At 42.0% G+C, this 23,547-nt stretch overlaps 1 protein-coding gene across 1 annotated transcript in view; it reads left to right on the top strand.

Moving 5' to 3' along the window:
* Positions 1 to 23,547, top strand: part of HEATR4 (HEAT repeat containing 4) — a 252,284-nt gene that overhangs the window by 44,058 nt on the left and 184,679 nt on the right. Inside the window, exons 2-3 of the mRNA XM_069208752.1 lie at positions 620 to 1,539; positions 14,333 to 14,520. Coding sequence (XP_069064853.1) covers positions 656 to 1,539; positions 14,333 to 14,520 — 1,072 coding nt within the window. The 5' untranslated portion in view covers positions 620 to 655. The remainder of the gene's footprint in view (positions 1 to 619; positions 1,540 to 14,332; positions 14,521 to 23,547) is intronic.

Genomic DNA, 23,547 nt, shown 5'->3' on the forward strand with positions numbered 1-23,547 from the left:
TGTGTGATCTTGCTTTAAATGAAATGTTCACTGGGAAGTGGAAACTGCTCTCCTTCAAATTTATTTGATTGAGTGAGAATTTCCTTAGTCAGAATTAACAAATAAGTGTCCATTAGCTGCAAGAATATTGTTTATGTCAAATGAGCCTTATCTGAATTTCAAAACGAAATTCAACATATTCACATTTACCTGTGTGGTAATTATCCCTCATGGACTTAACTGAAAAGTTGAAATAAAATAAATCAGTAAATTAAAAAAATGACCTTAAAATTGTAACCATTGTATATGCTGTTGGTTTCAAAGGAGAGGTATTTTTCTAACACAATTTTCTTTCTCTGTGAGTGCCTAATTGGTAGTACATTTGTAGTAATAATATTAATACTTTTCAACACTGAAAAATTATTATCTATTATCTGTGACATGGTCTGTTACAGGTCTCTCAGGGATTTGCCTGCTAGTGGGAATTTGGTTTATCCAAGATTTTATTTATATGCCTTGCAAGAATGAGAAATTGATGCAACAAAACGTGCATAACAGTAATAACAAAGATATGTGCATATATTATTTAAAAAAATATAGTTGATTCTTGATGTTAACTTATTTTATTTATTCTTTATAGCATTTGCTGGGACCGATTGTTCTGTTGATAACTAGGATGGAAGTTGCAATTTGCTCTCCCAAGGATGGCCAGTTTGTTGCATCTGCTGTTGTAAAGCTTCCACAAGGAGATGACCTGGCAGCCACCCCGGGGTCACTGAACACTTCCTTGCATCTCTTGCACAGCAATCTTCCCCATCGACACTCAGTGCACCTCCAACCAAAGTACCTCAAGAGCATAGCTTCGGACCTCAGATTCTCGAAGGATGTGGTGGTACAACGTGGACTTGAAAGCCTTCCATACAGAGAGTGGGATGCCAGCATTTTATATGATGTTTCAAATATTCTTCCAGATATTAAGAGGAAAGGACATGTTCTTCAAAGGCCCATGAAAACTGATCCCCCAAAACATAAGCTCTGCCTTCTAAAAGATGCAGTTCTGAAACATCAGAAACCCCCTGTCAGACATCCACTATCCTTGAGGGAGCCATTATTTAAGCCTAAAGTCACTGAAAGCCCAACTACAGTAGTGGCTGCAATCCCATCTGCTATTCCTGTTGCTGACAAGGAGCCTGCTTCAAGGATTTTTGTAACAGAACCACCGGAGGAAGCCCCGACTTTGTCCAAACCTGAGACATGTGGAACAACCAATAGTGGCACAGCAGAAACACTGTCTAGTAGAGGTTGGGAAGAAGACATACTAAGGAAGCTGACCAAGAACACAGCAGAGTGGATAGTCAGCCATCAAGCAGTTCGTAGTGTTGCCCGGGATCGCCTGCGTCTGCGATTTGGCTTCCATAGCTTGGAAAATCTCATTAGAGAGGAGACCATGGTTGAGACTGATTTCATGACCTTCGAAGAACAAGAAGAGACATATAGAAAGCGTACACCAACCCCTGTAAGGGAAAAGGAACCTGACATTCCCCTTCCTGTCTATTATAGGTAAGAATATGTCTAGTAATACCTGAAAATGCTATACCGTGATGAGGAGTCAAAGTGCAACACCTGACCCATTCCATCCATGTCATTCCTTTTCCCTGATCCCATTCAATCACAGTTTTTTTCTGTACGGTTGATAAATAGAACTCAGCAAAAAAAAAGAAAGAAAGAACACTATCCGCCTGCTTCAACTATATGATTTAGAAGCTTAAACTCTGTTGGATGTGAAGGCATCAATTGAAAATGTAAAACTTTTAAGAGGCCACTGAATCCACTGACTTTCAAGCTTTCTATGAGGGATTGTTGTGGAAATAAATGAATGAAAAACTTTTAAAGCACTCTGTTACCCTACAAAGGGTGTTGTGTAGCTCTAGTTATATAGAGATAGGGAAAAGTAAACGATAGACAGCCAAACGTTGAGGATTTTTTCCCCAAAATTGTAGTTGGGTATCAAATAGAAATATATGCTGTGTGAAGTGAGTTTCACCGTTTAGCAACCAGGAGGCCTAAAGTTGTGCTGCCAAGCCTGGCTTTCTTCATCTTGGGGATTGGAGAGAATTAAAAGATGCTGAATGTAAGGTTGTACAGGAAACGTATACACTCAGTGGAGATTTTTAAAACACCCTTAATAATGCAATCACACCTTACTGGGCACTCTTCCAGGATGCGTTTCACTCCAATATGTAGAATATACAGATTTCCAACTCTTCATTTCGCTTATAGAAGCAAGGTTGCTTCTTACTCAATCAACCAATCAGGATTTGTAAAGCACGGCTAATCGCCCAACAGGGTAGCCAGGCGCTTGTAGGTCCCGGGGAAAGCAGTGAAAATGAGGGAAAAGCAAAGAGAATGCACAAAAAAACAGGGGAAAAAGCAAGGGGAAAGTGTGAAAATGATGGAAAAACAAAAAAACGAGGGAAAAGCAAGGAGAAGGCACACATAAAATGGGAGAAAAAGCAGTAAAAATGAGGGACTAGCCAGGAGAAGGCACACAAAAAACTAGGGAAAAGGAAAGGAGAAAGCAGTGAAAATGAGGAAAAAGCAAAGAGAAGGTACACAAAAACGGGGAAAAAGCAAGAAGGAAGCAGTGAAAATGAGGAAATAGCAAGGAGAAGGCACACTCAATAAAACGGGGGGAAAAGCAAGGAGAAAGCAGTGAAAATGAGGGGAAAGGAGGGAGAAGGCAAACAAAAATGGGAGAAAAAGCAAGGAGAAGGCACACAAAAAAGGAAGAAAAGCAAGGAGAAATTTGTGAAAATGAGGGAAAAGAAAGTAGAAGGCACTCAAAAAACAGGAAAAAGCAAGGCGAGAGCAGTCAGAATGAGGGGAAATCAGGAGAGGAACTAAAACAACTGGGGAAACAGCTAGGAGAAAGCAGTGAAAACTAGAGAAAAGACATGAGAAAGCACACAAAAATGGGGGGAAAAGCAAGAAGAAAGCAGTGAAAATGAGGGAAAAGCAAGGAGTAGGCACACAAAAAAGAGGGTGGAAAGCAAGGAGAAAGCAGTGAAAACGAGGTAAAATCAGGGAGAGGGCACACAAACAAATGGGAGAAAAGTAAAGATAAACCAGTGAGAATGATGGAAAAGCAAGAAGAAGGCACTCAGAAAAGGGGAAAAAGCAAGAAGACAGGAACAAGAGTGATGTAGCAGCATTGGGAGAGCTGGACCTGGGGCGGTTCTTTATGTGCACATCACAACATATGGTTTGGTGTTTCTTTTGATGCACATCCAGGGGTGTGGAATTCCTATAGCCCGATGCTCAGGATATATTGTTTGGGGTCAAGAGCAACAAGTTTTCAAATTTATTTTGTCCTTGGGACAAGCAGGTACAACACCGTGCATCACAAAACCTTTGCCAGTTTACAGTAGCACATTATGGAAGGGCATTGTCTACAGTAAAGGTAACATTTGTATCTGTATGTTAATGGTGTTCAAACTTGTATTTATGGTTCATTAATGCAGAGCCTTTAATGTTAGGATGAGTGGGCTAGGGAAATGCGGTAAGCTCGGACTGCACTACTGATAGTAGTTCCTGTCTAAAAATCTTATACACGTTTGCAAAGTTTAACAATATCAGGCTACATATAATGCTCCCACAATGCAGAAGCTTAAAAGCAATATTGAGGAATCTTTTCTTTCAAAATCAAAACGTTCATTAAAAAAATGAAACTAGGAAAATAAGTTTTTATGAACTAGTGAAATTTTAGCTACCATTTCTTTGAAGTCACATTTACTCAAATGTGTTGATGCATTCTAGTTTTTCTAAAAAGGATGTCCATAATGGAATAATCAGGTTCAACATGATTATGGGAAAAATGAAAATAACATGATTATGGGAAACATAAAAATAAAAAAGCATTGGCAAAGCTAGTAGGTTCGACCTTGGTTGTCAGCTTTTTGGTTTTGTCAGTGTATGTCTTGTTTTGACATGGTTTTTGTAAAACTTTATTGTTGTGGCAGCTGCCAAGGTCCTCACTATTATGACAAACACTGGCAAAAAGCAAAAATGTTTTTGGTGTCAAAAAGCACACAGTAGTTCCTGGCATTTAACAAAACTACTCTGTGTGCCAGTATGTTGTTTGTGAAACAGCACAGTGCTGTCACTTATAGTCAGGGCCACTAGAATTATGCGGCAAGGAAAGGCTGAGTTATGTGGCAGGGTTGAGTAAATGATGCAGCAAGAAAGAGTAAATTATGCAGCAACATGCAGCAGATTTTGTAATCGCATTATTTCATTATATTGTCATTTTTAACTTGCTAACACTGTATTGATATTGGGTGGACCTCATTAGTGCCAGTTTAAAACACAAATATAGCAACAGAATGGTGACCAGTCTGGCTTTGCAAAAGGCCTTTCACTGTGCAGCAATACGCGTTGCTGCATTTTAGGAAACTTTTGAACCATTTGGGCTAGAAACAACATTTTTTTATTTTTTGTTAAAATCTTCAGACTAGGAGGCAGATGATGGATTATGTGGCAAATGCAAACAAATCTATAATTATGTGAAAGTCGCCGCAGCTGCACAATCACATAATTTCAGTGCACCTGCTCATAGTGAAGCCAGCCAATAGACAGATAGAGACATAATTTTAACAAAAACGAAAAGGTCTAGGTTAATGCCAGACCTAATTAGGGGCCCAGTTTTTAAAGGCAGTCACAAACGTGCACCCATGGTCTATATTCTTGCATTAGTGAAGATTTACGACTCATGATTTACCAAAAGCTTATAGTAGTAAGCCACGAAATGGTACTTCTAGAAAATATTTGTGAACTGCATTTTAGCTCAAGCAAATATGTATGTTGCAAAAATCTGTTGAGTATGTACAAGTTCACTTTCCTTCCAATTTCTCTTTTCCCAACTGTTAGGAATACATTTCCAAGCTTTCTCAGTATGGAAAAAGATTAGAGAAGAGCTAGCAAAAACCCCTAAAACATGCATGTTTGTAGGTTTGCAGAGAGTCAAAAGGACATTCCAACCCTGGAGCAATTGCTTACTGCTACGCATGGCCCCAATATGTACATTAGTGGAAAGGTGGCAAAAAAGGGATTTACTGTTGTTGTAGTATTCAGACCCTACTACAATATGAGCCCTGGCATAATCAGGGAGGCTATTATCAGAGCCCTTATACAAAGAGATTGCTGCGTAATTTTTTGCCACTACATGGCACCAAAGGGACAAGTGGATTTTGTTACAGGTCAAGTAGATTTATGAAGCAACCTGTCCCATGGATAAGTAGGTATTTTATTAAATTCCACACCTCTGGACATCTATAAAGATTTGTTTAGCCTTTCCTTAATTGGGAAAGGGGTAAATGGATAGATGGACTCACAGTAAAACATCCACCGTAGCAGGGCTCAGATATTCAGTCATGTTGGTGAACAGCGGGTACCTGGGAGTCCATTTGGTGCAATATTTTGGTGGTTGGCAAAGTACCAGACTTTTCTCATTAGAGGTGTATTAGGTAGAAGAGTGTACTTGAAGCCATTCAACAATAAATGAGACATAAATAACTTCATATTCAACAAGACATTATAAAACATAGAACGAAAAACTACACATACTAAACAAATTAAAAGAGCATTGGACTAGAATACATGGCATTTGAAAAACAAACTTGAAATCTGTGAGATAAAGCAGAGAAGCAGGACCAAGTTAGACATTTTTTAAAGTTTCAAAAGTGCCTGCCGGGAACCCCACAAACCTGCTGGCTGACAAACATAACCAGGCTCCCCTATGACTTTTTAAGCACAGACTGCCTGCCTGTCACCAGTAGTGTAATGAAACCCTTTGGGGGGCAAGGGGAAAGCTCCTGCAAAACTTGTAATGAGGCCCTCCCCATATAATTACCATGCCACCAGCCATGTCTACTTTGCTCATCCCACAACCCATTACCCGCAGCAATATTCCAGTGATACAATAAACGTTAAAAATATGAACATACTCAACTCATTGTGACTGTAGGATATACCAACGTTTCAGACTTTGTCTATCACTGGGCTCACAAAAACTTAGATCAACACAACCCCTAAGAAATTTCTACAAGGGGTTACTTGTGTGGGATATGCACATGGAAATTAAATGCATTTAAAACACAATTATGACCAAACTATCATTATCTCTCCTCTCACACCTCAATAAAAAACCTTCTTCCTTCATTTTCATGTACTGTTCTGCTTCTACCATTCTTATTGAACAATAGTCCACCTGGTGTAGTGCCACTCATGTACCACTGGTTAGGGACCGCTATCTCATTTGAGAACAGCATTGCCTGGTTTGGCTAGTAGCTATGGGGTGCAGGAGAACTCATCACCTCCCTACAGCAAATGATACGGTCTGAAGAAAGTCACTAATCATACTGCTCCTTGTTTTCCCTATCTTCCAGAACCGGGAGCAAATACAAATGATTTCATTTGCTGCCGAGGCATAAACACAAATCTGTCCTTAGACTAGCTTTAGAACCTTCCCCACATTGTATGTTTGTGGTACAGTGCCTCACACATGCAATGGAGTAAAAGCTAGGAGAAATAAAAATGTTTTTCCTTTTTAATGCCTGCCTCGAGGAAGTATTATTTGTTGGTGCAAATCACTGTCTACCATTGTTAAGAGACGGGGCTTTGTGCCAAAGGCCAAGGGTGGTTGCATGAGGCCGCCCATGTACCACGGAACACCCCCTTGATGCAAAGTAGTGCAAAGCACTATTTTCATTAACTTTTGACAACTTTCCAGTGCGACAATTTTTGGCATTGGAAAGTAAATAGTTCATCAAGAATATGCGCTGGATTGTGTCACTTTTTTTGTGGTGTTGCTCATGTGCAAAGTCTTGATAAATCTGTCTCTTTGTTTTTTACAACATGATTTTAAAAAAAGGAGCTAGAAATCATTTTACAGATTATGCTGAAGGGGAACTTAAGGGACATATCAGTCCTTGAGGGTCTGCAGGAAGCATGGTTCCTTAGCACAAGCAAATCTTGAAAGTGCCTTTCAGAACATTGTGCGCTTGATAAAAACACTTTCTGTACTAAAGACTAGTGCTGCAGTAAACTCTGCACCTAACACTACATCCAGTCACTGTCTCCACGCAATCTAATAGGCCAAAAAATGGATGTGTAGAAAAAAATACAGGATTTGATGTTATCATTTTATAATGTTAACAATGTGCATTAGTATAGCACGTCATACCACACTTTGCCATATGTAAACATTATAATAGCAGGTATTATTGTTACCTAACTTAAGTAACTCAATTTCATTACCTCAGCAAGATTTAAGGCTTAGCCTGCCTTGCTGGAAATTCAGACTCTTGACTTTTAGGTCACTGCATTTGTCAGTGCAATTGTTTTATTCGTTCAACCACCTTACCTGGTATAATAGTAACAAAACTATTTTTTTTATTTTCTTGCAAGCAAAATAATACATAAGCGTGTTTCAATCATATGCTAAGGCTCTTCCAATGCACACGCATGGTGCTTGAATATTCAGTGTGGCAAATAGGCTGTCAGTGCTGCTGGTCAGATAAGAAATAGATTTGAAGTGGAAATATCTGCTTTCCTGCTTTAGTGGCATGGTCTGATCTGGATTCCAGTGCTACCGTACAAAGTATGCATCATTGTGTCCCTCAGTTACAGCTATTGCCATCATGCATATTTGTATATCATCCCGTACATTACATATTGCAAGCACGCTGCAACGAAGCCACAGTATGAGCAACCTGAGTGGCAGAGGTACACATCTGAATGGGTAACAGCCACACGCAAATCAGAGCTGCAAATAGTTAATTTACAAAGATTCAAATTCCATTTATCTACACACTTCACAAAACGTGACTCTTTGGAGAAGTCGGGGAATCGCTGTGTACCCACTTAGTGTAAGATCCGTGGCAACATTTGTAAAGTAAATTTTAAAGAGGTAGAACCAGCCCCATATGCTGGTGAGCACTGGAACAAGTCCTTTTAAGTGCTTGAGAGAAGCAATCTTGGGTGAAATGTAAGTAGCTCAGTTCACAGTTCAACCCTTATGGGGACAGAAGCTTTCTTGAGGACTGACACCATTGCCAGCCTCTGGCAGCTCACTCCCTCGCATTTCTGCCAGTCAGTGACTGATAAGTAGTACAGGAACCTTAGATGCTCCAGAGGCTTGCTTGAACCACTCCTCCTCTCCACGTGCTGTCCTTCTTCTTGCCCTTTGCTGCCTTTCCCACAGTTGCAAACAGGACGAGTTAGTGACTGATAAAAATACCCCAAAAGCTATGGCAGCAGCCTCCAAAAGCCAATCAGCTCATACCTTCCTTCCCACCTTCTGAAACTGCCTTTCCCAGCGTTTCTCTTGTCCGGGAGTGCATGGTAAGTGGCACTCAAGGGCAGGAGTACTTTCTGATTATGCCTATTAGGCCTGGAAATAGTCTTCAAGTAAAGCGCGCTCACCACGTGTCTGGCAACCCATGCTCCTTGCCTTATTCCCACACTCAGACCTAGACCAAGACCATGTATACACAAGGACGCACTCACACAGCACTCACTTGGAAAACTTCCAGAATATTATCTGCACCGTTCCCGAGCATGTACACCTAAATCACACAACACACCCTCCGCCTCATGCTCATCAATACACATTTCATAAAGCTCAATGCCCCTGACATCAGAGACATCCACACACATCAACCTAGATACACTCTTCATCATCTTCATTATAGAAACGAGGCTCGTGCCCAGAGCCACTAAAACATTTGATGCCCTCATCCCCACAGGCTACAGTGCCCCAACCTCATATAGAACACAGGTGGTGAATTTCCCGTCATTCACAAGTTCAGCTGGCCTTGCAGCCTTAGTGATCCAGCAACACTCATACAATTCAACTTCTACTTACCCATCTCTATGTTCTAGACTGCCACTTTCATTGTTATCTGCAGATTTACCAGCCAGGAATTCACCAAAGAAAACTTAGATGACATCACCTCCGCCTCTATTAATCATACCTAACCAGCATTCACTAGAGCCTTTAATCTCTCCGAAGACTCAAGACGCAAGTAAATTAAAGAATCCTTCCTAAAAAAAACCTCAACACTCTGGACATCAAGCAGCACATAACGGAACCTGCCACTCCAAAGCATCATCCCATTCTCCCTCTTCGTGTTGACCAATGTGGGCAAAAGAAATATTGCCCCTTCAAATACTCCCGTACAGGCTCTTCTCCAAGAAGAATGTATCAGGTTCTCCAGTTCTCATAAACCTTGACAAGATGTCAACATACTCTTAAAAAAATACACCACCACCCTGAAAAACCATATATACGTCAACGCACCATTGAACTCATGATGCTTCAAGGCCAAGCTTTAAGCACCATGGTACTCTCAAGTACACTCAGAGAACAAGTTGCACTATACAAAGAAAATAAATGTGGACAAACCAAAGCCCTGGCCCCAATGCTGTCACCCAAGATTCTGCAGCAGATCCAAAGTCACATAGACAGGGCTGCTACCCTCACAATTACCCACAGAAGAAAACTCTCTTCAGAGCAGTCATGCATTAAACTCCCCCCCGAGCCACTAATCTGTCAAACAGAAGACAAGTGAAATCACTTCCTCAATGAGAAGATAAACAAAACCTGAAGACATGTCAACAAAACGAAACACCCACCTTGCTTCCAGTACCCCAAGTTCCACTCCCAAGTGGATAGCCTTCAATCTTCTGTCTCTCACCAACATACGTAGCTCCCTCAAAGCCACCATCTATGGACACATTATACCATCAAGTGAAATCTGTCACACCCTGTCAACACTTCCGTCTGGACAAATTCCCCACTGCTGAATAGCCCACCACAAGCCCAGATGATGTCTCCAACTACTACCTAATCACACAGCTATGTTCTATTGTAATAGTCTATGAGAAAGCAATTTCTGTTCAGCTACAAGATTATATCAGTAAGAATAACCTCTTCTAGGGCTATCACCCAAGCTTCAGACAGTGCTACAGCAGTAAGACTGCTACCCTTCTGGTAGTTGGACGATGGCCTCTTAATCACCAAGAAGAATAACCTCTGTCTCCTGCTGCTACCCAACCTCACTGAAACCATTAATTCAGTCAACAAACACACACCAGTTCACAACCTGGAAACTCAGTTGGCCTTCTCCAACACAAGGACAGATTGGAACAGAGAGAAGCACAGAGAGCGACACAGATAGATATCTAGATGAAGAAATAGAGAAAGTGACAGAACAATGGCTATAGATGGGGTATTATAGACTGATATGCTAGAGCGTTAGATAGTTAAAACTATAAATGAATAAATATAAACGAAAGGATTTGCTGCCTTCAGCTCTACTACAGAGTGCTGTATGTCCTTGCTCGAAAGCCATTGGTAGATCCTCCGCTCACACTTTGTGTTACAAGCTCTGCACTGTCAATCACACTACTAATCGTCATACAACTCCAGTTGCATGGCAATTGGCCATATTTCGTGTGCTAAGCTCTCGCTCACACTGTTAGAGTGTCTGCAAGGCCTGCAATGCACAGAGCAGCAGAACTCAAAGCAGAGATGCTAGGTGAGAGGGGCGGATCCAGAGCAGAATGCAGAGTTATTTGAAGAAAATCATCACAAAAACTGTGGTGACCCGACTGTGCTTGCTTGGTTGCATGTCTATATCTGTGTGCGAGTTTGCGCATGCCCATCATCTCAGCATTTGGCCTCTCTCAAGGACTGTACATGGGACTAACAAGAAGAAGATATAAAGGGTGTGGGTGACCAGTTTAAGGCAGCCAGGCGTGCTCACTACCTCAAACACTGAGATCATACCATGCCAGGTCACAAGAGCCTCCACAGCTTGTCAGTGCTGTTGAATTCAGAGCTCTTTTCACCCACTGGGAACATTGTCTTGTGTACATCCTCCTGTTTCAAATACATAGTCAAAAGCAAGGTTATATGAGGTTCCACCATGTGTGCCGGTGTAGAAATGGTTTATAATTCTAGTCTATCTTTGAGCAAACAGGCTGCAAATTCACATTTTCTCCCTGTGTAGACATTCTGTCATCTGCCTCACATGCAAACAAACTCATTGCTAATGCTGCACATTCCCATTCCAGGGGCCCTAGTGTTTGACTGTCTCCCTTGCTCCCCTGATCTCATGAGTCTTCGCAAGTGTTGAGGTCCTTGCACGGCAAACGTTATGCAAGCTCTCTTTACAGAAGTGCTCCACTAAACTGTACACAAGTTAATGCGTCCTGGACAACCACCCTGTAGCAGAACAAATCCTGCTTCCCGCCCACTGCCAATTGTCAACCAGTGAACAAGCATACAGACAACTGCACACCCACATACGCAAGGGAGGACTTTCAGTTCTTTGACAAAAGGGGTTTAGCTCCTCAAAAGCCTACAATCAAAGTAATACTCACTGTTATTTCACCCCAACCTCCCGCCTTCCCAGTTCAGCACAGGCCATGGGTCTGTGGTTTTGGCAGGTTATGTTTGTGTGAGTTGTCTGCTCACATCAGAAAATGTTTTCCTGTTAATGAAGCTTGCCTTTTAATACTGTATTATTTTATCACACTTACAAGAGAAAAGCATAGCTTGGTTTGGTTTGATGTAATGGAATATGTTGGTCCATGTAGAAGATTAATCTGGTCCATTTAAAGGATACACATGACAGCTGACCAGTGATTCTACATGCCAGCTGACTTGACTCTTAGTTCACTGATGGCCTTGTTGTCAGAGGAGGAATGTTTCCAAATTATTTTTTTAAAACTAACACTTTTAATAAACAAATCTCAATCCAATGATATAATGTGATGTATTAAGGTGAAATGCTTTCACATGTTAAGGACACTTGATTGCATGCTGAAGACATTTTATCATATTGTTTCATGATGTTTGTTGCATGTTTTACATACCGTGTATTTTCATAGCTTGGCTCATGCTCTTGGCATGGTTCTCCGTGTTACATTGTTGCCTCATCCACTTCTAACAGTGACAGAAGTATTTTTGCGCCTTCTTTCCAAGCACCTGCCGGGATACTAAACACCTTGTCAAACCAAACGTTTTTAAGAAACTTACTCTTTGCCCTAGCCATCAGGGACATCGAGTCAGGGACCTGTGGTCAGATTATCTGCAAGCCCTGTTCCCAGTTTCCACACAGGCCCCGCGGAGACCTTCTCTCACTGACCTGGGGTCAGAGGCTCTGCACACAGCAGTGTTGCGTCCAATAAGACACTGAAACTGAAGGGTGGGGTGAACAACTCACCCTTAGTGCAGGTGGGCTGTTCGGCACACCCCACCCGAGAGAGCAAGGGAGCGGCCAGAAAATTAAAATACCCCCACTTCGAACTAAACCTCTGATGGCGCAAACGAGCAAAGCAAGTGAGCACAACACACTGGAAGAGCTCCCTTGTCTCTTCCTTCCAAGCATCTATCCAGCCGTCCTTTCAATCTTTCATCCACCCGCTGATATCCATTATTTCACTTTTACATTCTGTCATCCATTAATTCTTTCATCCATTATTCAGTCTTTCTCTATTTCTCCCTTCCATCCACCCATCTACTCTGGAATCCATCCACACACTCTGCAATCCATCCATCCATTCTTCCACTTTGCGGTCCGTCCTTCCCTCCACTTGGCCATCTGTCAATTCAGCCATTCACCCATCCATCCATCATACACTTATCCACTCTGCTGTCCACCCATCCAACCAATTGTCCATCCACTCTCCCATCTATTCACTCGTCTTTTTATTCATCCATCCGTCCATCCCTCTATCTCTTTACTCTGCCATCCTTTCACCTGTCCATCCACCTAGCCAGTCACTCAACTTTTCATCCATCTGATTATTCATTCACCCACTTATTCACCCACTCATCTTACATCCTTACATTCTTTCCATTCAATCTTCCTTCTATTTTTCCCTTTTATACATATTCATCTTTCATTCTTGATTGCTTTTGCCTACCCTTCTATTGATGCAGTATTCTTTAAAAGCAGTATTTATCAGTTTTTGTCTGCCAAGTTGCAGACAAAAGACGCCCATAAAGAACATCACCCCCGCTGAAGTTGCTAAAACTGGGGGTTGATGTGAGTGCCTCCTCCCCTCTCCTGAAGGACAACATCCATCTCCCACCTCCTTCTCCAGCTGATCTTTCATAAGCTGTTTGTGGCAGAGCAGTTGCTGAGAGGGTTAAAGGGACCTCCCCAGGATCACAACACTTGTGGTGTCTCCCTCGCAACACTTGTGGTGTCTCCCTCGCACCGCAGGGGCTGCGGGCCCTCTGTTTTGCCTCTGCCTGTCCCTCAGAAAGTTGTCCTTCCACTAACCATGACCCCCCCCCAAAGGGCCTTCAGTAAAACTGCGCTTTCACAGCCGTGGGGTGTAGACTTACGAAGTTGTATTTGCACCATTCAGAAAAAGGTCCATTTGGTGGCATTCATGAAAAGTTGTTCTCTTTGGCTAGGTTTCCATCTTCCACAATGAATTGAAAGCACAATTCTCCTTGCAGTGCAGTTCTGCCTGATGACTCTGATTATTGTCTTTAAACAACCGCCACACCTAAAACCAACTTTGGGGAAAGAAAGACATAAGGGGATGTGATGTCAGCAGCAGACCCATGGGTGATTTCAGGGGCTGTAGTGGCGAGAGTTCTGAAAAGAAAAAGGCTGAATGGGGAGACAGTGATGAAGAGCACGGTGGTAAGGACTACCAGACAAGGAGAGAAACTGACTGCATCAAGCCAAAGAGCAAACTAAACAAAAAGCATCCTGGCAAGCGGAATGAACAGAGGTTAGCAGTGCTTAATTTGGGCCATTGTTTGCAGGTGTTTGGGAGCATTCCTCACTTTTTACAGCTAGGACTTATTGTTCATCATCAGCCTTTGACCCAGAGAAAGCCATTAAAGGGAGAAAGAAGGAGAAAGAGAATATAGGAAAACAGTGACAAACTCAGAAAGCAGGGATGCAAAACAATGTGCAAAAGTGCGCTTAAGAGGCAGAAGTGTAGGATATTTGAAGAAAGAGGCGTGAGGCGGAATTAAGGCAGCTGTATTTGCATTTGGTAGCGCAGATAGTGGGCTCCTAGGAAAAACCTAGTGTCCCTGCCTCTACATTTTTTTAAGCACTGGTAGTTTGCCTTTAAACCTAGTACACCAATTTGCTTCCCACTATTCACAAGGGATATGCAATGAAAATGCTGAAGAATTTTTGCTTTTGTAATTTAGATGAACTATATTACCAATGTAATTATTTTGTTGGGAATGTTTTCTATGTCTCTTCCTTTGTCTCTCTCTCCTTTGATTATAAGAATGTGCTTCCTTTTCTAGGGTACCTTCGTATTGCCCCCCAAAAACAATTGATGATGAGCCGGGCAGTCAGAACAGGACAGGGGATGATTTGCCACTGGTGCACTTTGATCCACCACCTCCATTGACATTGCAGGATGTAATGAATCCACTCGCTGGCAAATATGTCTTTTCTACAGAAAATCCCTTTGAGCACGAACTTTACTCCGGTAATGCTCTCAACCTTGTTTCTTACTGCTTCCTACAGTATATATATTTTTTGAGGCTGCAGGTCTACAAGGGTTCACGTTTAAGCACTTTGAATCAAGCACACTCTTTCTTTGCTCCTTAAAGACTGTCTTTCAGAAAACATAAGAAAAGCCGAAACTTTCTTTTCCACAAGGCCATCCTCTCAGCTCTAACCCATTTCACCTCCTTCCTTAGTGATTGCCTGATTCAGATGTACATATGTTACAGGTGTTTATGTGATTTTTTAAATACTTCTATGATGTTTCACATTGTTATCTGTAAACCACTTGGTTTTTCCCGTGATTATGTTGTTTTCTATCAATACTGTAGAAACAGCGGAACCAAAAGAATCCATATGACATAATTTCAGAAAGTATGCTTGTATATGTTGTATATGCAGTACCACAACATTGCAAATCCTGGCGTACCGGAAATATCTCTTCAATTTACATTTAACTGCATGGTCATTTTATTTATGTGGAGGTGTAAACCTTGGAATGTTCTTGCAGTGCCTTAGCGAGGAGTTACAACAAAATGTTATCAGATGCAATCAGCAACAACATGTTCCAATCCAGACAGGTTTTCTATCTATAAACCACTGTACATCTACAGTTTTAACTCAATTAGCCTACTTGAGGTGAACTAGGACTATTTCACACTATTTACTGTGGTAAGGTGATATATACCAATTAAATTAAATAAAATACTACCCATCAGTGTCAATGCTCTGCTGGGCAAATTTTCTGTGTTTATGCTAATTGCATCATAGGTCATCCGGGAGGGGGGTGTGCTTATAGTCACACGTTCCTCAAAGCAACACTCCTGCCAAACACCTACTCCTCACCGTGGCCCAAATGAAATAGTAAGAGTACTTCCACTAGTGGTAGGCGCACGAGGAGTGATACTAGGGAGATCACTGTGGTCCTGAAGAGGAGTTTAGGGGTAAACTCCAAAACATGTAGACCACTAAGGAGGACAGGTACATAATATAACCACCCTCCTGACACACCTTTTTAATCATACCACCCCTGTGAGACATATTAAACTAGCAATATCATCCAGAGGGGGGTATTTGTAACTTGCCAAGACCCCACCACTCCTATCCTTTTCTAGCATCCACATCGCTGATACCAACAGTGCTCCCACGTATTCCGTCAGTGGCAGCATGCCTCAATCTGCAGCAGAAGGGGAAGAAACCCAATGATGAAGCATGCCACCAAGGGGTAACCCTGGTGGGTGAGGGTTTTTCTAACACAAAAACTATTTTTCTGTGGACGTTTTCCCCTTCTGGGTTGGGCCTCTAAATTCGTTTACTGAAGCTTCAAGGAGGATAGACCCTCACCTTTAACCCTCCTTCTCACCCTTTGTTTAGCAGGTAAATAAAAGACCAGGGCTATGGCATGGTGTCCTCAATGGCACAGACCCGTTTGTTAACCACACCGGTAATTGGCAAGTTTCCAAGGGCACAGTCCACTGATATAAATGTAAGCAAAGATGTAGGAGTTGTTATCCATTCTCACTTTTCTCTTGCTCCTGTGTCCTCTTCACCTCACTATGACTTCTTTTGAGGTGCTTCCCCACTACGAAGCCATACAGACAGAGTACTAAGCAGCCCAAATGAGAATGAATGAAAATAAGACTCATTCTATGCCCAATACCCTGCAGTCATTGAATTATATAACTGTAGTGTTGGAAGGGATCCCACTCTTTCCACTAACTTACATTGGCACATAAGCCATTCCTGCAATGTTTATTATCCATACTTTATCAATCTTGTATTAGAAACTGTGTTGTGACAATCTTCCGGGTATCCCGCATGGAGTACTATTGTGTAAGTTAACTGCTCTGTTAGGTAATATCTTATTAAGTTAGTTTTCTTGTCGATTTCGTCCATTTGATCTAGAATTACTTTATAAACTGTATCATTGTAATTAAGATGAACTCCATTTAAACAGCCATTCCTGTCTTGCCTTACCTGAAATGTCCATGGATTGAGGAACTGGACAACGGGGAATATATGTGTAAGCTCTCTGTGCATATACATTTCTACCCTTGCTTAGGTGTTGGAAATTTCTGGGAACAAATTTATTAACATAGTCAAAAGGGAAACATATAAAAAAATATCCAAAATGTCATAAAACGTCCACATATTAGTCCAAATAGTCCAAAAATCTTAAAGCCTAATCTTCAACGAAATGTCAGACATACAACTGAAAAGTTCATAATTCTCCCAACCCAAATGGTGTTTTGCAGTTGCTGTTCTCAAGCTGACAACACAACTCTTGTGAAAGTCATCTAGAATGAAATACTCCACACATTCCAGGCCTTAACTCTGAAATATACAACACTCCCGTCCAATGTCTGATGTTTATTATGCCAATGATTCTATTTTTAAAAACATGGGGACTGGGAAAAGGTATCCTGCAAACACATGTGGTGTTAAGGAAATTATTAACATTGGCAATTAGTAGAAAGGTGAGAACATAGGCATAAAAAACTCTAATGGATATGATGATGGTTAAAATTGTTTTGCTAAGGGGTATCTGGTAAAAGGGCATTAGCGAGAATTAATTGAGAAAAGAATAGTATAGGGTGCTAAACTACCCCAAAACAGTGTCACGTTAGTCAAGATTTAAACTCTTTTAATACAACACAATACTTCGTACATATATGACACATAGCAGGATATACATACGTTTCTCAGCATCACCAGACAGATGCACATGCTGTTGGGTTACAGGTGCTGACTCTTCACATATGTTCTGGTCTTGTCCCACACTGTGGTCCTACAGGACCATTTTTTGTTTTCAGGGACACCAAACAAAAATAACAAAACCACAGACTACGACATTGACAACAGGCCCAGAGCATGCCTTCTAGGACTAATACCAAAACACAAACAATGCAAAAAGCAAATTCACAGATTTAGCATCAACTCTTTCAAAAGAGAAATAGCAAAGCTGTAGGAAACCATTCCGCTGCCCCAATGGAGGAAGGAACGAACTACCTGGGTTGAGCCAGAAGCCACCACACTGACTAAGCTGTAAGAGAGGGATGAGCCACATAAATGTATTACTGAATATGAGACATTTCTGACACAATTGATGAGTAAAGATGATAACAGACTCTCTAGAGGATTATGTAAGTGGAGGAAATGATGCAACAACTATGTAAACATAATCCCTGGATAGGCAGAGCTTTGGAGTTTCATTCAACCCCATCTCATTACTCACTCCTCCTCCCCATTTACTCCCAGTGTGGATTGAGGATCACCAAAAGGTAAAACATAGACACTAGGAAGATGTATTAGCACACTGAGGAGAATAATGAAAACATATAGATCAAACCCACACGTTAAATACTTCAAACACAACTAGGAGAGTTACACCGGTGAACTACCCAACAACAACTATATTGAGATATCTATAAAAAACTGTAGCTATGAATAAATGTCCTTTGTTGTGTATTGCCACAGGAATGACTGTAACAATGTCTAGTAGGCTGTCTAGTGCATACGAATATATAAGCGATAAAGTCATGTGTTAATGTTTATTTGTTTAAAAAAAAAGCATAATAAAACACATTTGAAGAATACTGCGGCACCTCCACGGTATGACCAAGACACCCAAATTGTGGCTTGAGGATGCCAAAAGTGTGTTCAATTATATCCCCTGTATATGTGGGCTGTTGTACCTCTGTTGAGACTGTGGTTTGAGGTCAGAAAGTGGTGAGAAGATGGTGAGAAGGGCACACCCGACATCACCCACAACATAGGTTGATTGTAAAATCTGCAGACATTCTATACATGCATGCATGCAAATGTAATAAAAGAAATATATATATTGATAGGATAAGGATACGTGTGGCTCTGTTTGGGATGCCATTCCATAAGTATACATGCAGCACTGTTTGAGTTATTCTTAATTACCTCTTAGCCACATACCACCAAAATCCCCAGCAACCAGCTGACTTGCAAGAAGTAACTGTCAGAAGCTGTAGCTGTTGTGTGTGCTCCCGGAAAGCACACATCAGTCTAGCAGTCCCTGTCAAAGCAGGCCCCTTGCAGATTGATTCAGTGGAAGTGTTATCTGTTATGGAAGAGGGGTAGCTGAAGTGCCAGTCAGTGGCACCTAACACCTAGGAGAAGCAGACAATGTCATATCACTCTGTTGCCTTCCAACCACAGACGGTGGCTTGGCGATAGTGTTGCACTAGGTTGGTGTTTCATCCCAGTATCTGTCACAAGCATTATGACTGGCTTGCCTGTTAATGCCCAAAGTGCCTCCAATGGAAGTTCCAGTGCCCGGGATATGGAGTGCAGCCAGTATATTGACATGTGCAAGCACGGATTGAGATGGGCGGTAGGTGAATTGAGCTCCTGTCCACAGTGTGCAACCATGTCAAGGGTCACATCTGGAGAAAAGTGACGTCAACCAATGAAGGCTTCCCTGGGAATGCCTAAATTGCTGATCGTCTGTCAATAAATCCTCTCTTTCATCCTTGAATAATTATTCCTCAAAATGTGAAAACTACTCTATTCTAAAGAATGACTTCTTTTTTTGTGGTCAGCCTATATTTTATTGGTTGATTTTGTAGTGAGTTTAATTTGTTGAGGGGTGTTGCAGAGTGGAGCTCTGACTGTTCACCGCTTGCTCCAATTACAGGGCTAGTGTGTTGCATATGTTTGAAGCCGTGTTGGGATTTGTCATTTATATCATTGCTTCCTAAAAATGTTGTTTACTTTTTTTAAATGATATCAATTAAAAATATAAAACATTACACATTTTTTTTTTTAAACATTTATTGCCGTAGCTTCGCAGTGGATTGCAAATTTTACTTAGTTGCTTCAACTGATTTCCATCACAGTATGTTGCAGTAAAAGCGTTTTACTCCAAGGTCTTTGTAGTACATTTGAGGCTGTTTGAAACTTGAGTGTAAGCCATGCAGAAAGTCACTCAACAGATAAGTCTACATAAGTGAAATAGTGGGTACAAAACGGTATCACTCAAACATAGGAAAGATAGGTGCATAATAGCAGGGATGGTACATGGGGCAGGCACATCAGGACATGTCCGACATATTAGGGGCACAAGGCATATGCATGACATCACTGGCATATGAGGAAGCAGGTGGCACATCATGGCAGAGGTGAAAATAGGCACATCATGTCTTGACTAGCATATGGGGGATACAGACCGTCTGGGCATGGATGGTACATAGGAGAAATGTGCACATCACACTGTAATTAACAGATGATGAACCCTGTTTTATGGGTTAGAACAGAATTTACTAGAGGGACTGATAAACTCTCTTCCAGGGGAATACTTTAAAAGGCTGTGTTTCTACATAAATATTAACCTTGTGAGTAGACAGTGGCTACCACCCACTAGTGGGAGTTTATGCTTTGTCTCCCGCTAATCGAGCCCCGTATTGACATTTCATACGTAGCACAACAGTCAAATTACAGATATTGAGCCCAGTGATCCCACTGGGAACATAAGCAGGGGGGGGGGGCTAGTAAAGTGAATAGGCCTTGGTGCATATTGGTTTGCGCACTTTGAGAAATTGTATTCCCACAATAGGCCAGAGCGGATACTACACCTTCTTTGAGAGTTCCCTTATTTTATTTGGAACACTTTGTAGAAAGTCCGTCTGCATTCTTAGGAGCTATCTCTCCCGTTCGATCCACAGTGCAATCCAGTCGGAAGTAGAATGCAAAATCTTTGAAAGTCATAAACGACTTGAGTAGTTTGTGTTCCATTGGGATAGCAACATGATTCCCAAGGATGTTTTGCCTGAGCCTCTAATGCCCATGGAATGGGAACGCACTCTCAGTCCATCTCTGCTCCTTGGGCAAAGACTGATGTAGGCTGGTGCTGTGTTATTGTATCATCTAGCCATTGCACTACATCACCTTCACTCAGTTGTTTACCAATACATCACCTGCCTAAGCTTTTAATATATTTCACGAGCAATCACCAGTTTTACTTAGTTGTTCCCCTCCTTCTGTGAAAGTAAATAGATTAAATTACATTTGAACATACACATTATAAATAATATTTGAAATATTGTAAATTACTCGTAATTTGACAGTTGTTTAGAAAAGATGGAAAACATGGCTGATGCCCAGAAGTGCCACACACTAAGATCAATCACCATTAAAACTGTAATTGAAATTGAAAATGAAAATAAAACTCTAACTTTTAATAGCCAAAAATCCTCACTACACAAAAACAATATAAATGACTGGCATTCATCTTCGAAGCTCACCGGACATGTTACCTACATTTTATTCAAAATGGTAAGACGTCTTTTACTCATAACTACACAGATAAAAAATGTGTACAAAAATTAAACATTTTGGTCAGTTTAAGGAAATAGATAGTATATATCCCCACAGGAAGGCCAGTTTGCAATCAATGCAACCCAGTGCCTAATTTGTGCTTGTGGTTTCCGGTGCGATCACCGGCACTTATTTTTTAGGGCCAGAACTTATTTTTCTGCCTCAAGCATTTGCTGCGAGCACAATACACATATGGGAAAACGGAGGAAGAGAAAAAAGAAAAAGCGTCACAAAGGGAGAAAGCAGAAAGCTGCAAGAGTGAGCTGAAGGGGCAGGGAGTGGCTGTAAATGGATTAAAGAGTCCCGAGGTGGCTTCAGGATTACGCTGCTTCAGTATTCTGTATACACACATTTAATTGCAGCAGCCGCGTGTTTTGGGCACTGGCACGTTTTTATTTACAAATTAAGCACCGATGCAACCCCAGAAAAAAGGCAACTGCACACACAGCAAAAAAACTGAAAGTAGAACAAGAAGTGCTTCGAGATGAAAACCTGTTAATCCAACTGCAGTCGATATGAAAAATAATAAAGTACGACAGGTACTGAGCGTCTACGTCCTGACACAGACTCTAGAGGTGCTTACCGAGGTCACCTCTGGGCTACCCCATGGGACGACTATCCTTGGAGAGGACTTCAATGCGAAACCTTGACCCGAACTTCACTGGATTCCTCCAGCCCCCCAACAGACCACTGGCAGCGCAGGGCGTGACAGCTGGAGTCCTGGATGGATTTCCTTGGTCTGTGTGATTCATGGATGACCTGACATGCCAATGACAGGGAATACTCACACACAGTGGCCTTTCCAAAAACCCTCTCACGGATCGATCTCCCTCTTTTTTCACCCACTGACATGTAACATGCAACAGCAACACACATACTTTCTAGAGGCATTTCTTACCACTCCACAGTGACTGTCGCTTTTGGGGTGCCGGTTCTCTCTAGGAGTCCGATGTGGCGGCTTAATTCCTGGAGTCTCATGGACAAACAGCTTAGGGAGCACAGTTGGACAGATTTTGCAATGTATTTTGAGATCATCTCTGGATTAGTTGCCTCCCGCATGGAGTCTATGGGTGGCCGGTGAAGCAACAATTAGGAGGCTCGCCAAATCTTACCTCTGCAGGGTGGATAGGCTAAAAGTCAGGGAGCTGGTCCATCTTGAAACCCAAATACTGAAGATAGAGACATTGCTCGGCAAGCGCCCCTGAGGGGGTTCACAAGTAACTCAAAATCAACAAAGCCTCTCTGCACCAGCGGGTGTTCGATAAGGCCAGTCAGTGTTGGAGAGCGTTGGCGGATGTATGAACATGGCAATACAAATGGAAAACTGTGGCTATTAGCCAGCTAAGGAGGTTATGAGGTCAAGGATGATTCCTGGCATCATGAGGGCGACAGGACACTATGCCACCAGCCCGCAAGGTAAAGAGGATGAATTCACTGTATGTTATCAGGCCTTGTATGCCCACCACCCTCGGCCTAAGCAAAAGCATGCTATCCTAGTCCTTCAGATAATACGCCTGCTTAGACTTGCGGCGCTCCATAGAGCCAACCTGGAGATTGCCATGATGGCAGACAAGACAGAGACGTCCATTTAAGACTTGAACACTGGTACGACCCCAGGATCCAATGGCTTCCCAATGGAATACTATTGGTTTCCCAATCCCCGCTTATGCCCTATGTGGCGTACCTCTACTACGAAGCAGAACAATGGGATTCCTTTCCTCCAGAGTTGGATGTGGCCACTTTAGTGGTCCTTTCCAAATGAGGGCAGGCCACCGACAACTACATCTCTTACCAGTCCATCTCACTAATTCTTGTGGAACTTAAGATTTTCACCAGAATCTTGGCAAATAGGCTGCGTAATGTCTCATCACATGCATGCCAATCAGTGCAGTATTATGCCTTGTCGATGTACCAGCCACTGCATTCAATGTGTCAATGTGATGCTCAGGTTGTTTGATTTTGAGAAAAGCAGTTGACATGGTGGATTGGTCCTGTTTGGACCAGGTCCTCCATTGCATGGGTTTCGGCCTGAGATATTACAGACTTGTTTGATTTATTTACAGGGAGGCCTCTGCTCAAGTTCTCATCAATGGAACTCACTCTACCCCCCTTTCTGATATGCAGGGGCACCCAGCAGGGATGCCCGCTCTCTCTCCCCTTCGCTTCACCCTGGCGGCGGTGGTGATCTTGTGGTGGTCAGATCCCAACCATCGTAAACTGTCGGTCGAACTGCCAAGGTTGCAGCGGTTGGACCGCCACCACGGGTACGGCGGTCTTCGGACTGCCGTACTGGTAATCAGGTCATAAGTTATTGAAGATTATGGGCAGCTGTCACAAAGCCCATACCGCAACAGCCATAAGGAAAATATGTCCCATTTGCCGAACATTGAAAAAAAACTCATTCCAGGCACCTTACAAAGTGACTATGTGGAACTGCTATCACAGTAGTATAGAAAGGATGACACAGCTCATTTCAGGTCCCTCTGGCAAATAAAACCCGAGCCTCTACAGTATAATGGAGATAATACAAAAGAGGCTGTTCAAATAAATTTGACAGATGTATTCCCATTCAAGTAATCTACACTAGAAAGTTTACAAAAATACAGGAAAACTCAGGCAAATCGATAAAAATCTTCAACAATTTGACGATGTTTCTTTCAGTACT

Source organism: Pleurodeles waltl, chromosome 9 (assembly GCF_031143425.1).
Source record: "Pleurodeles waltl isolate 20211129_DDA chromosome 9, aPleWal1.hap1.20221129, whole genome shotgun sequence".
Classification (NCBI taxonomy): Eukaryota; Metazoa; Chordata; class Amphibia; order Caudata; family Salamandridae; genus Pleurodeles; species Pleurodeles waltl.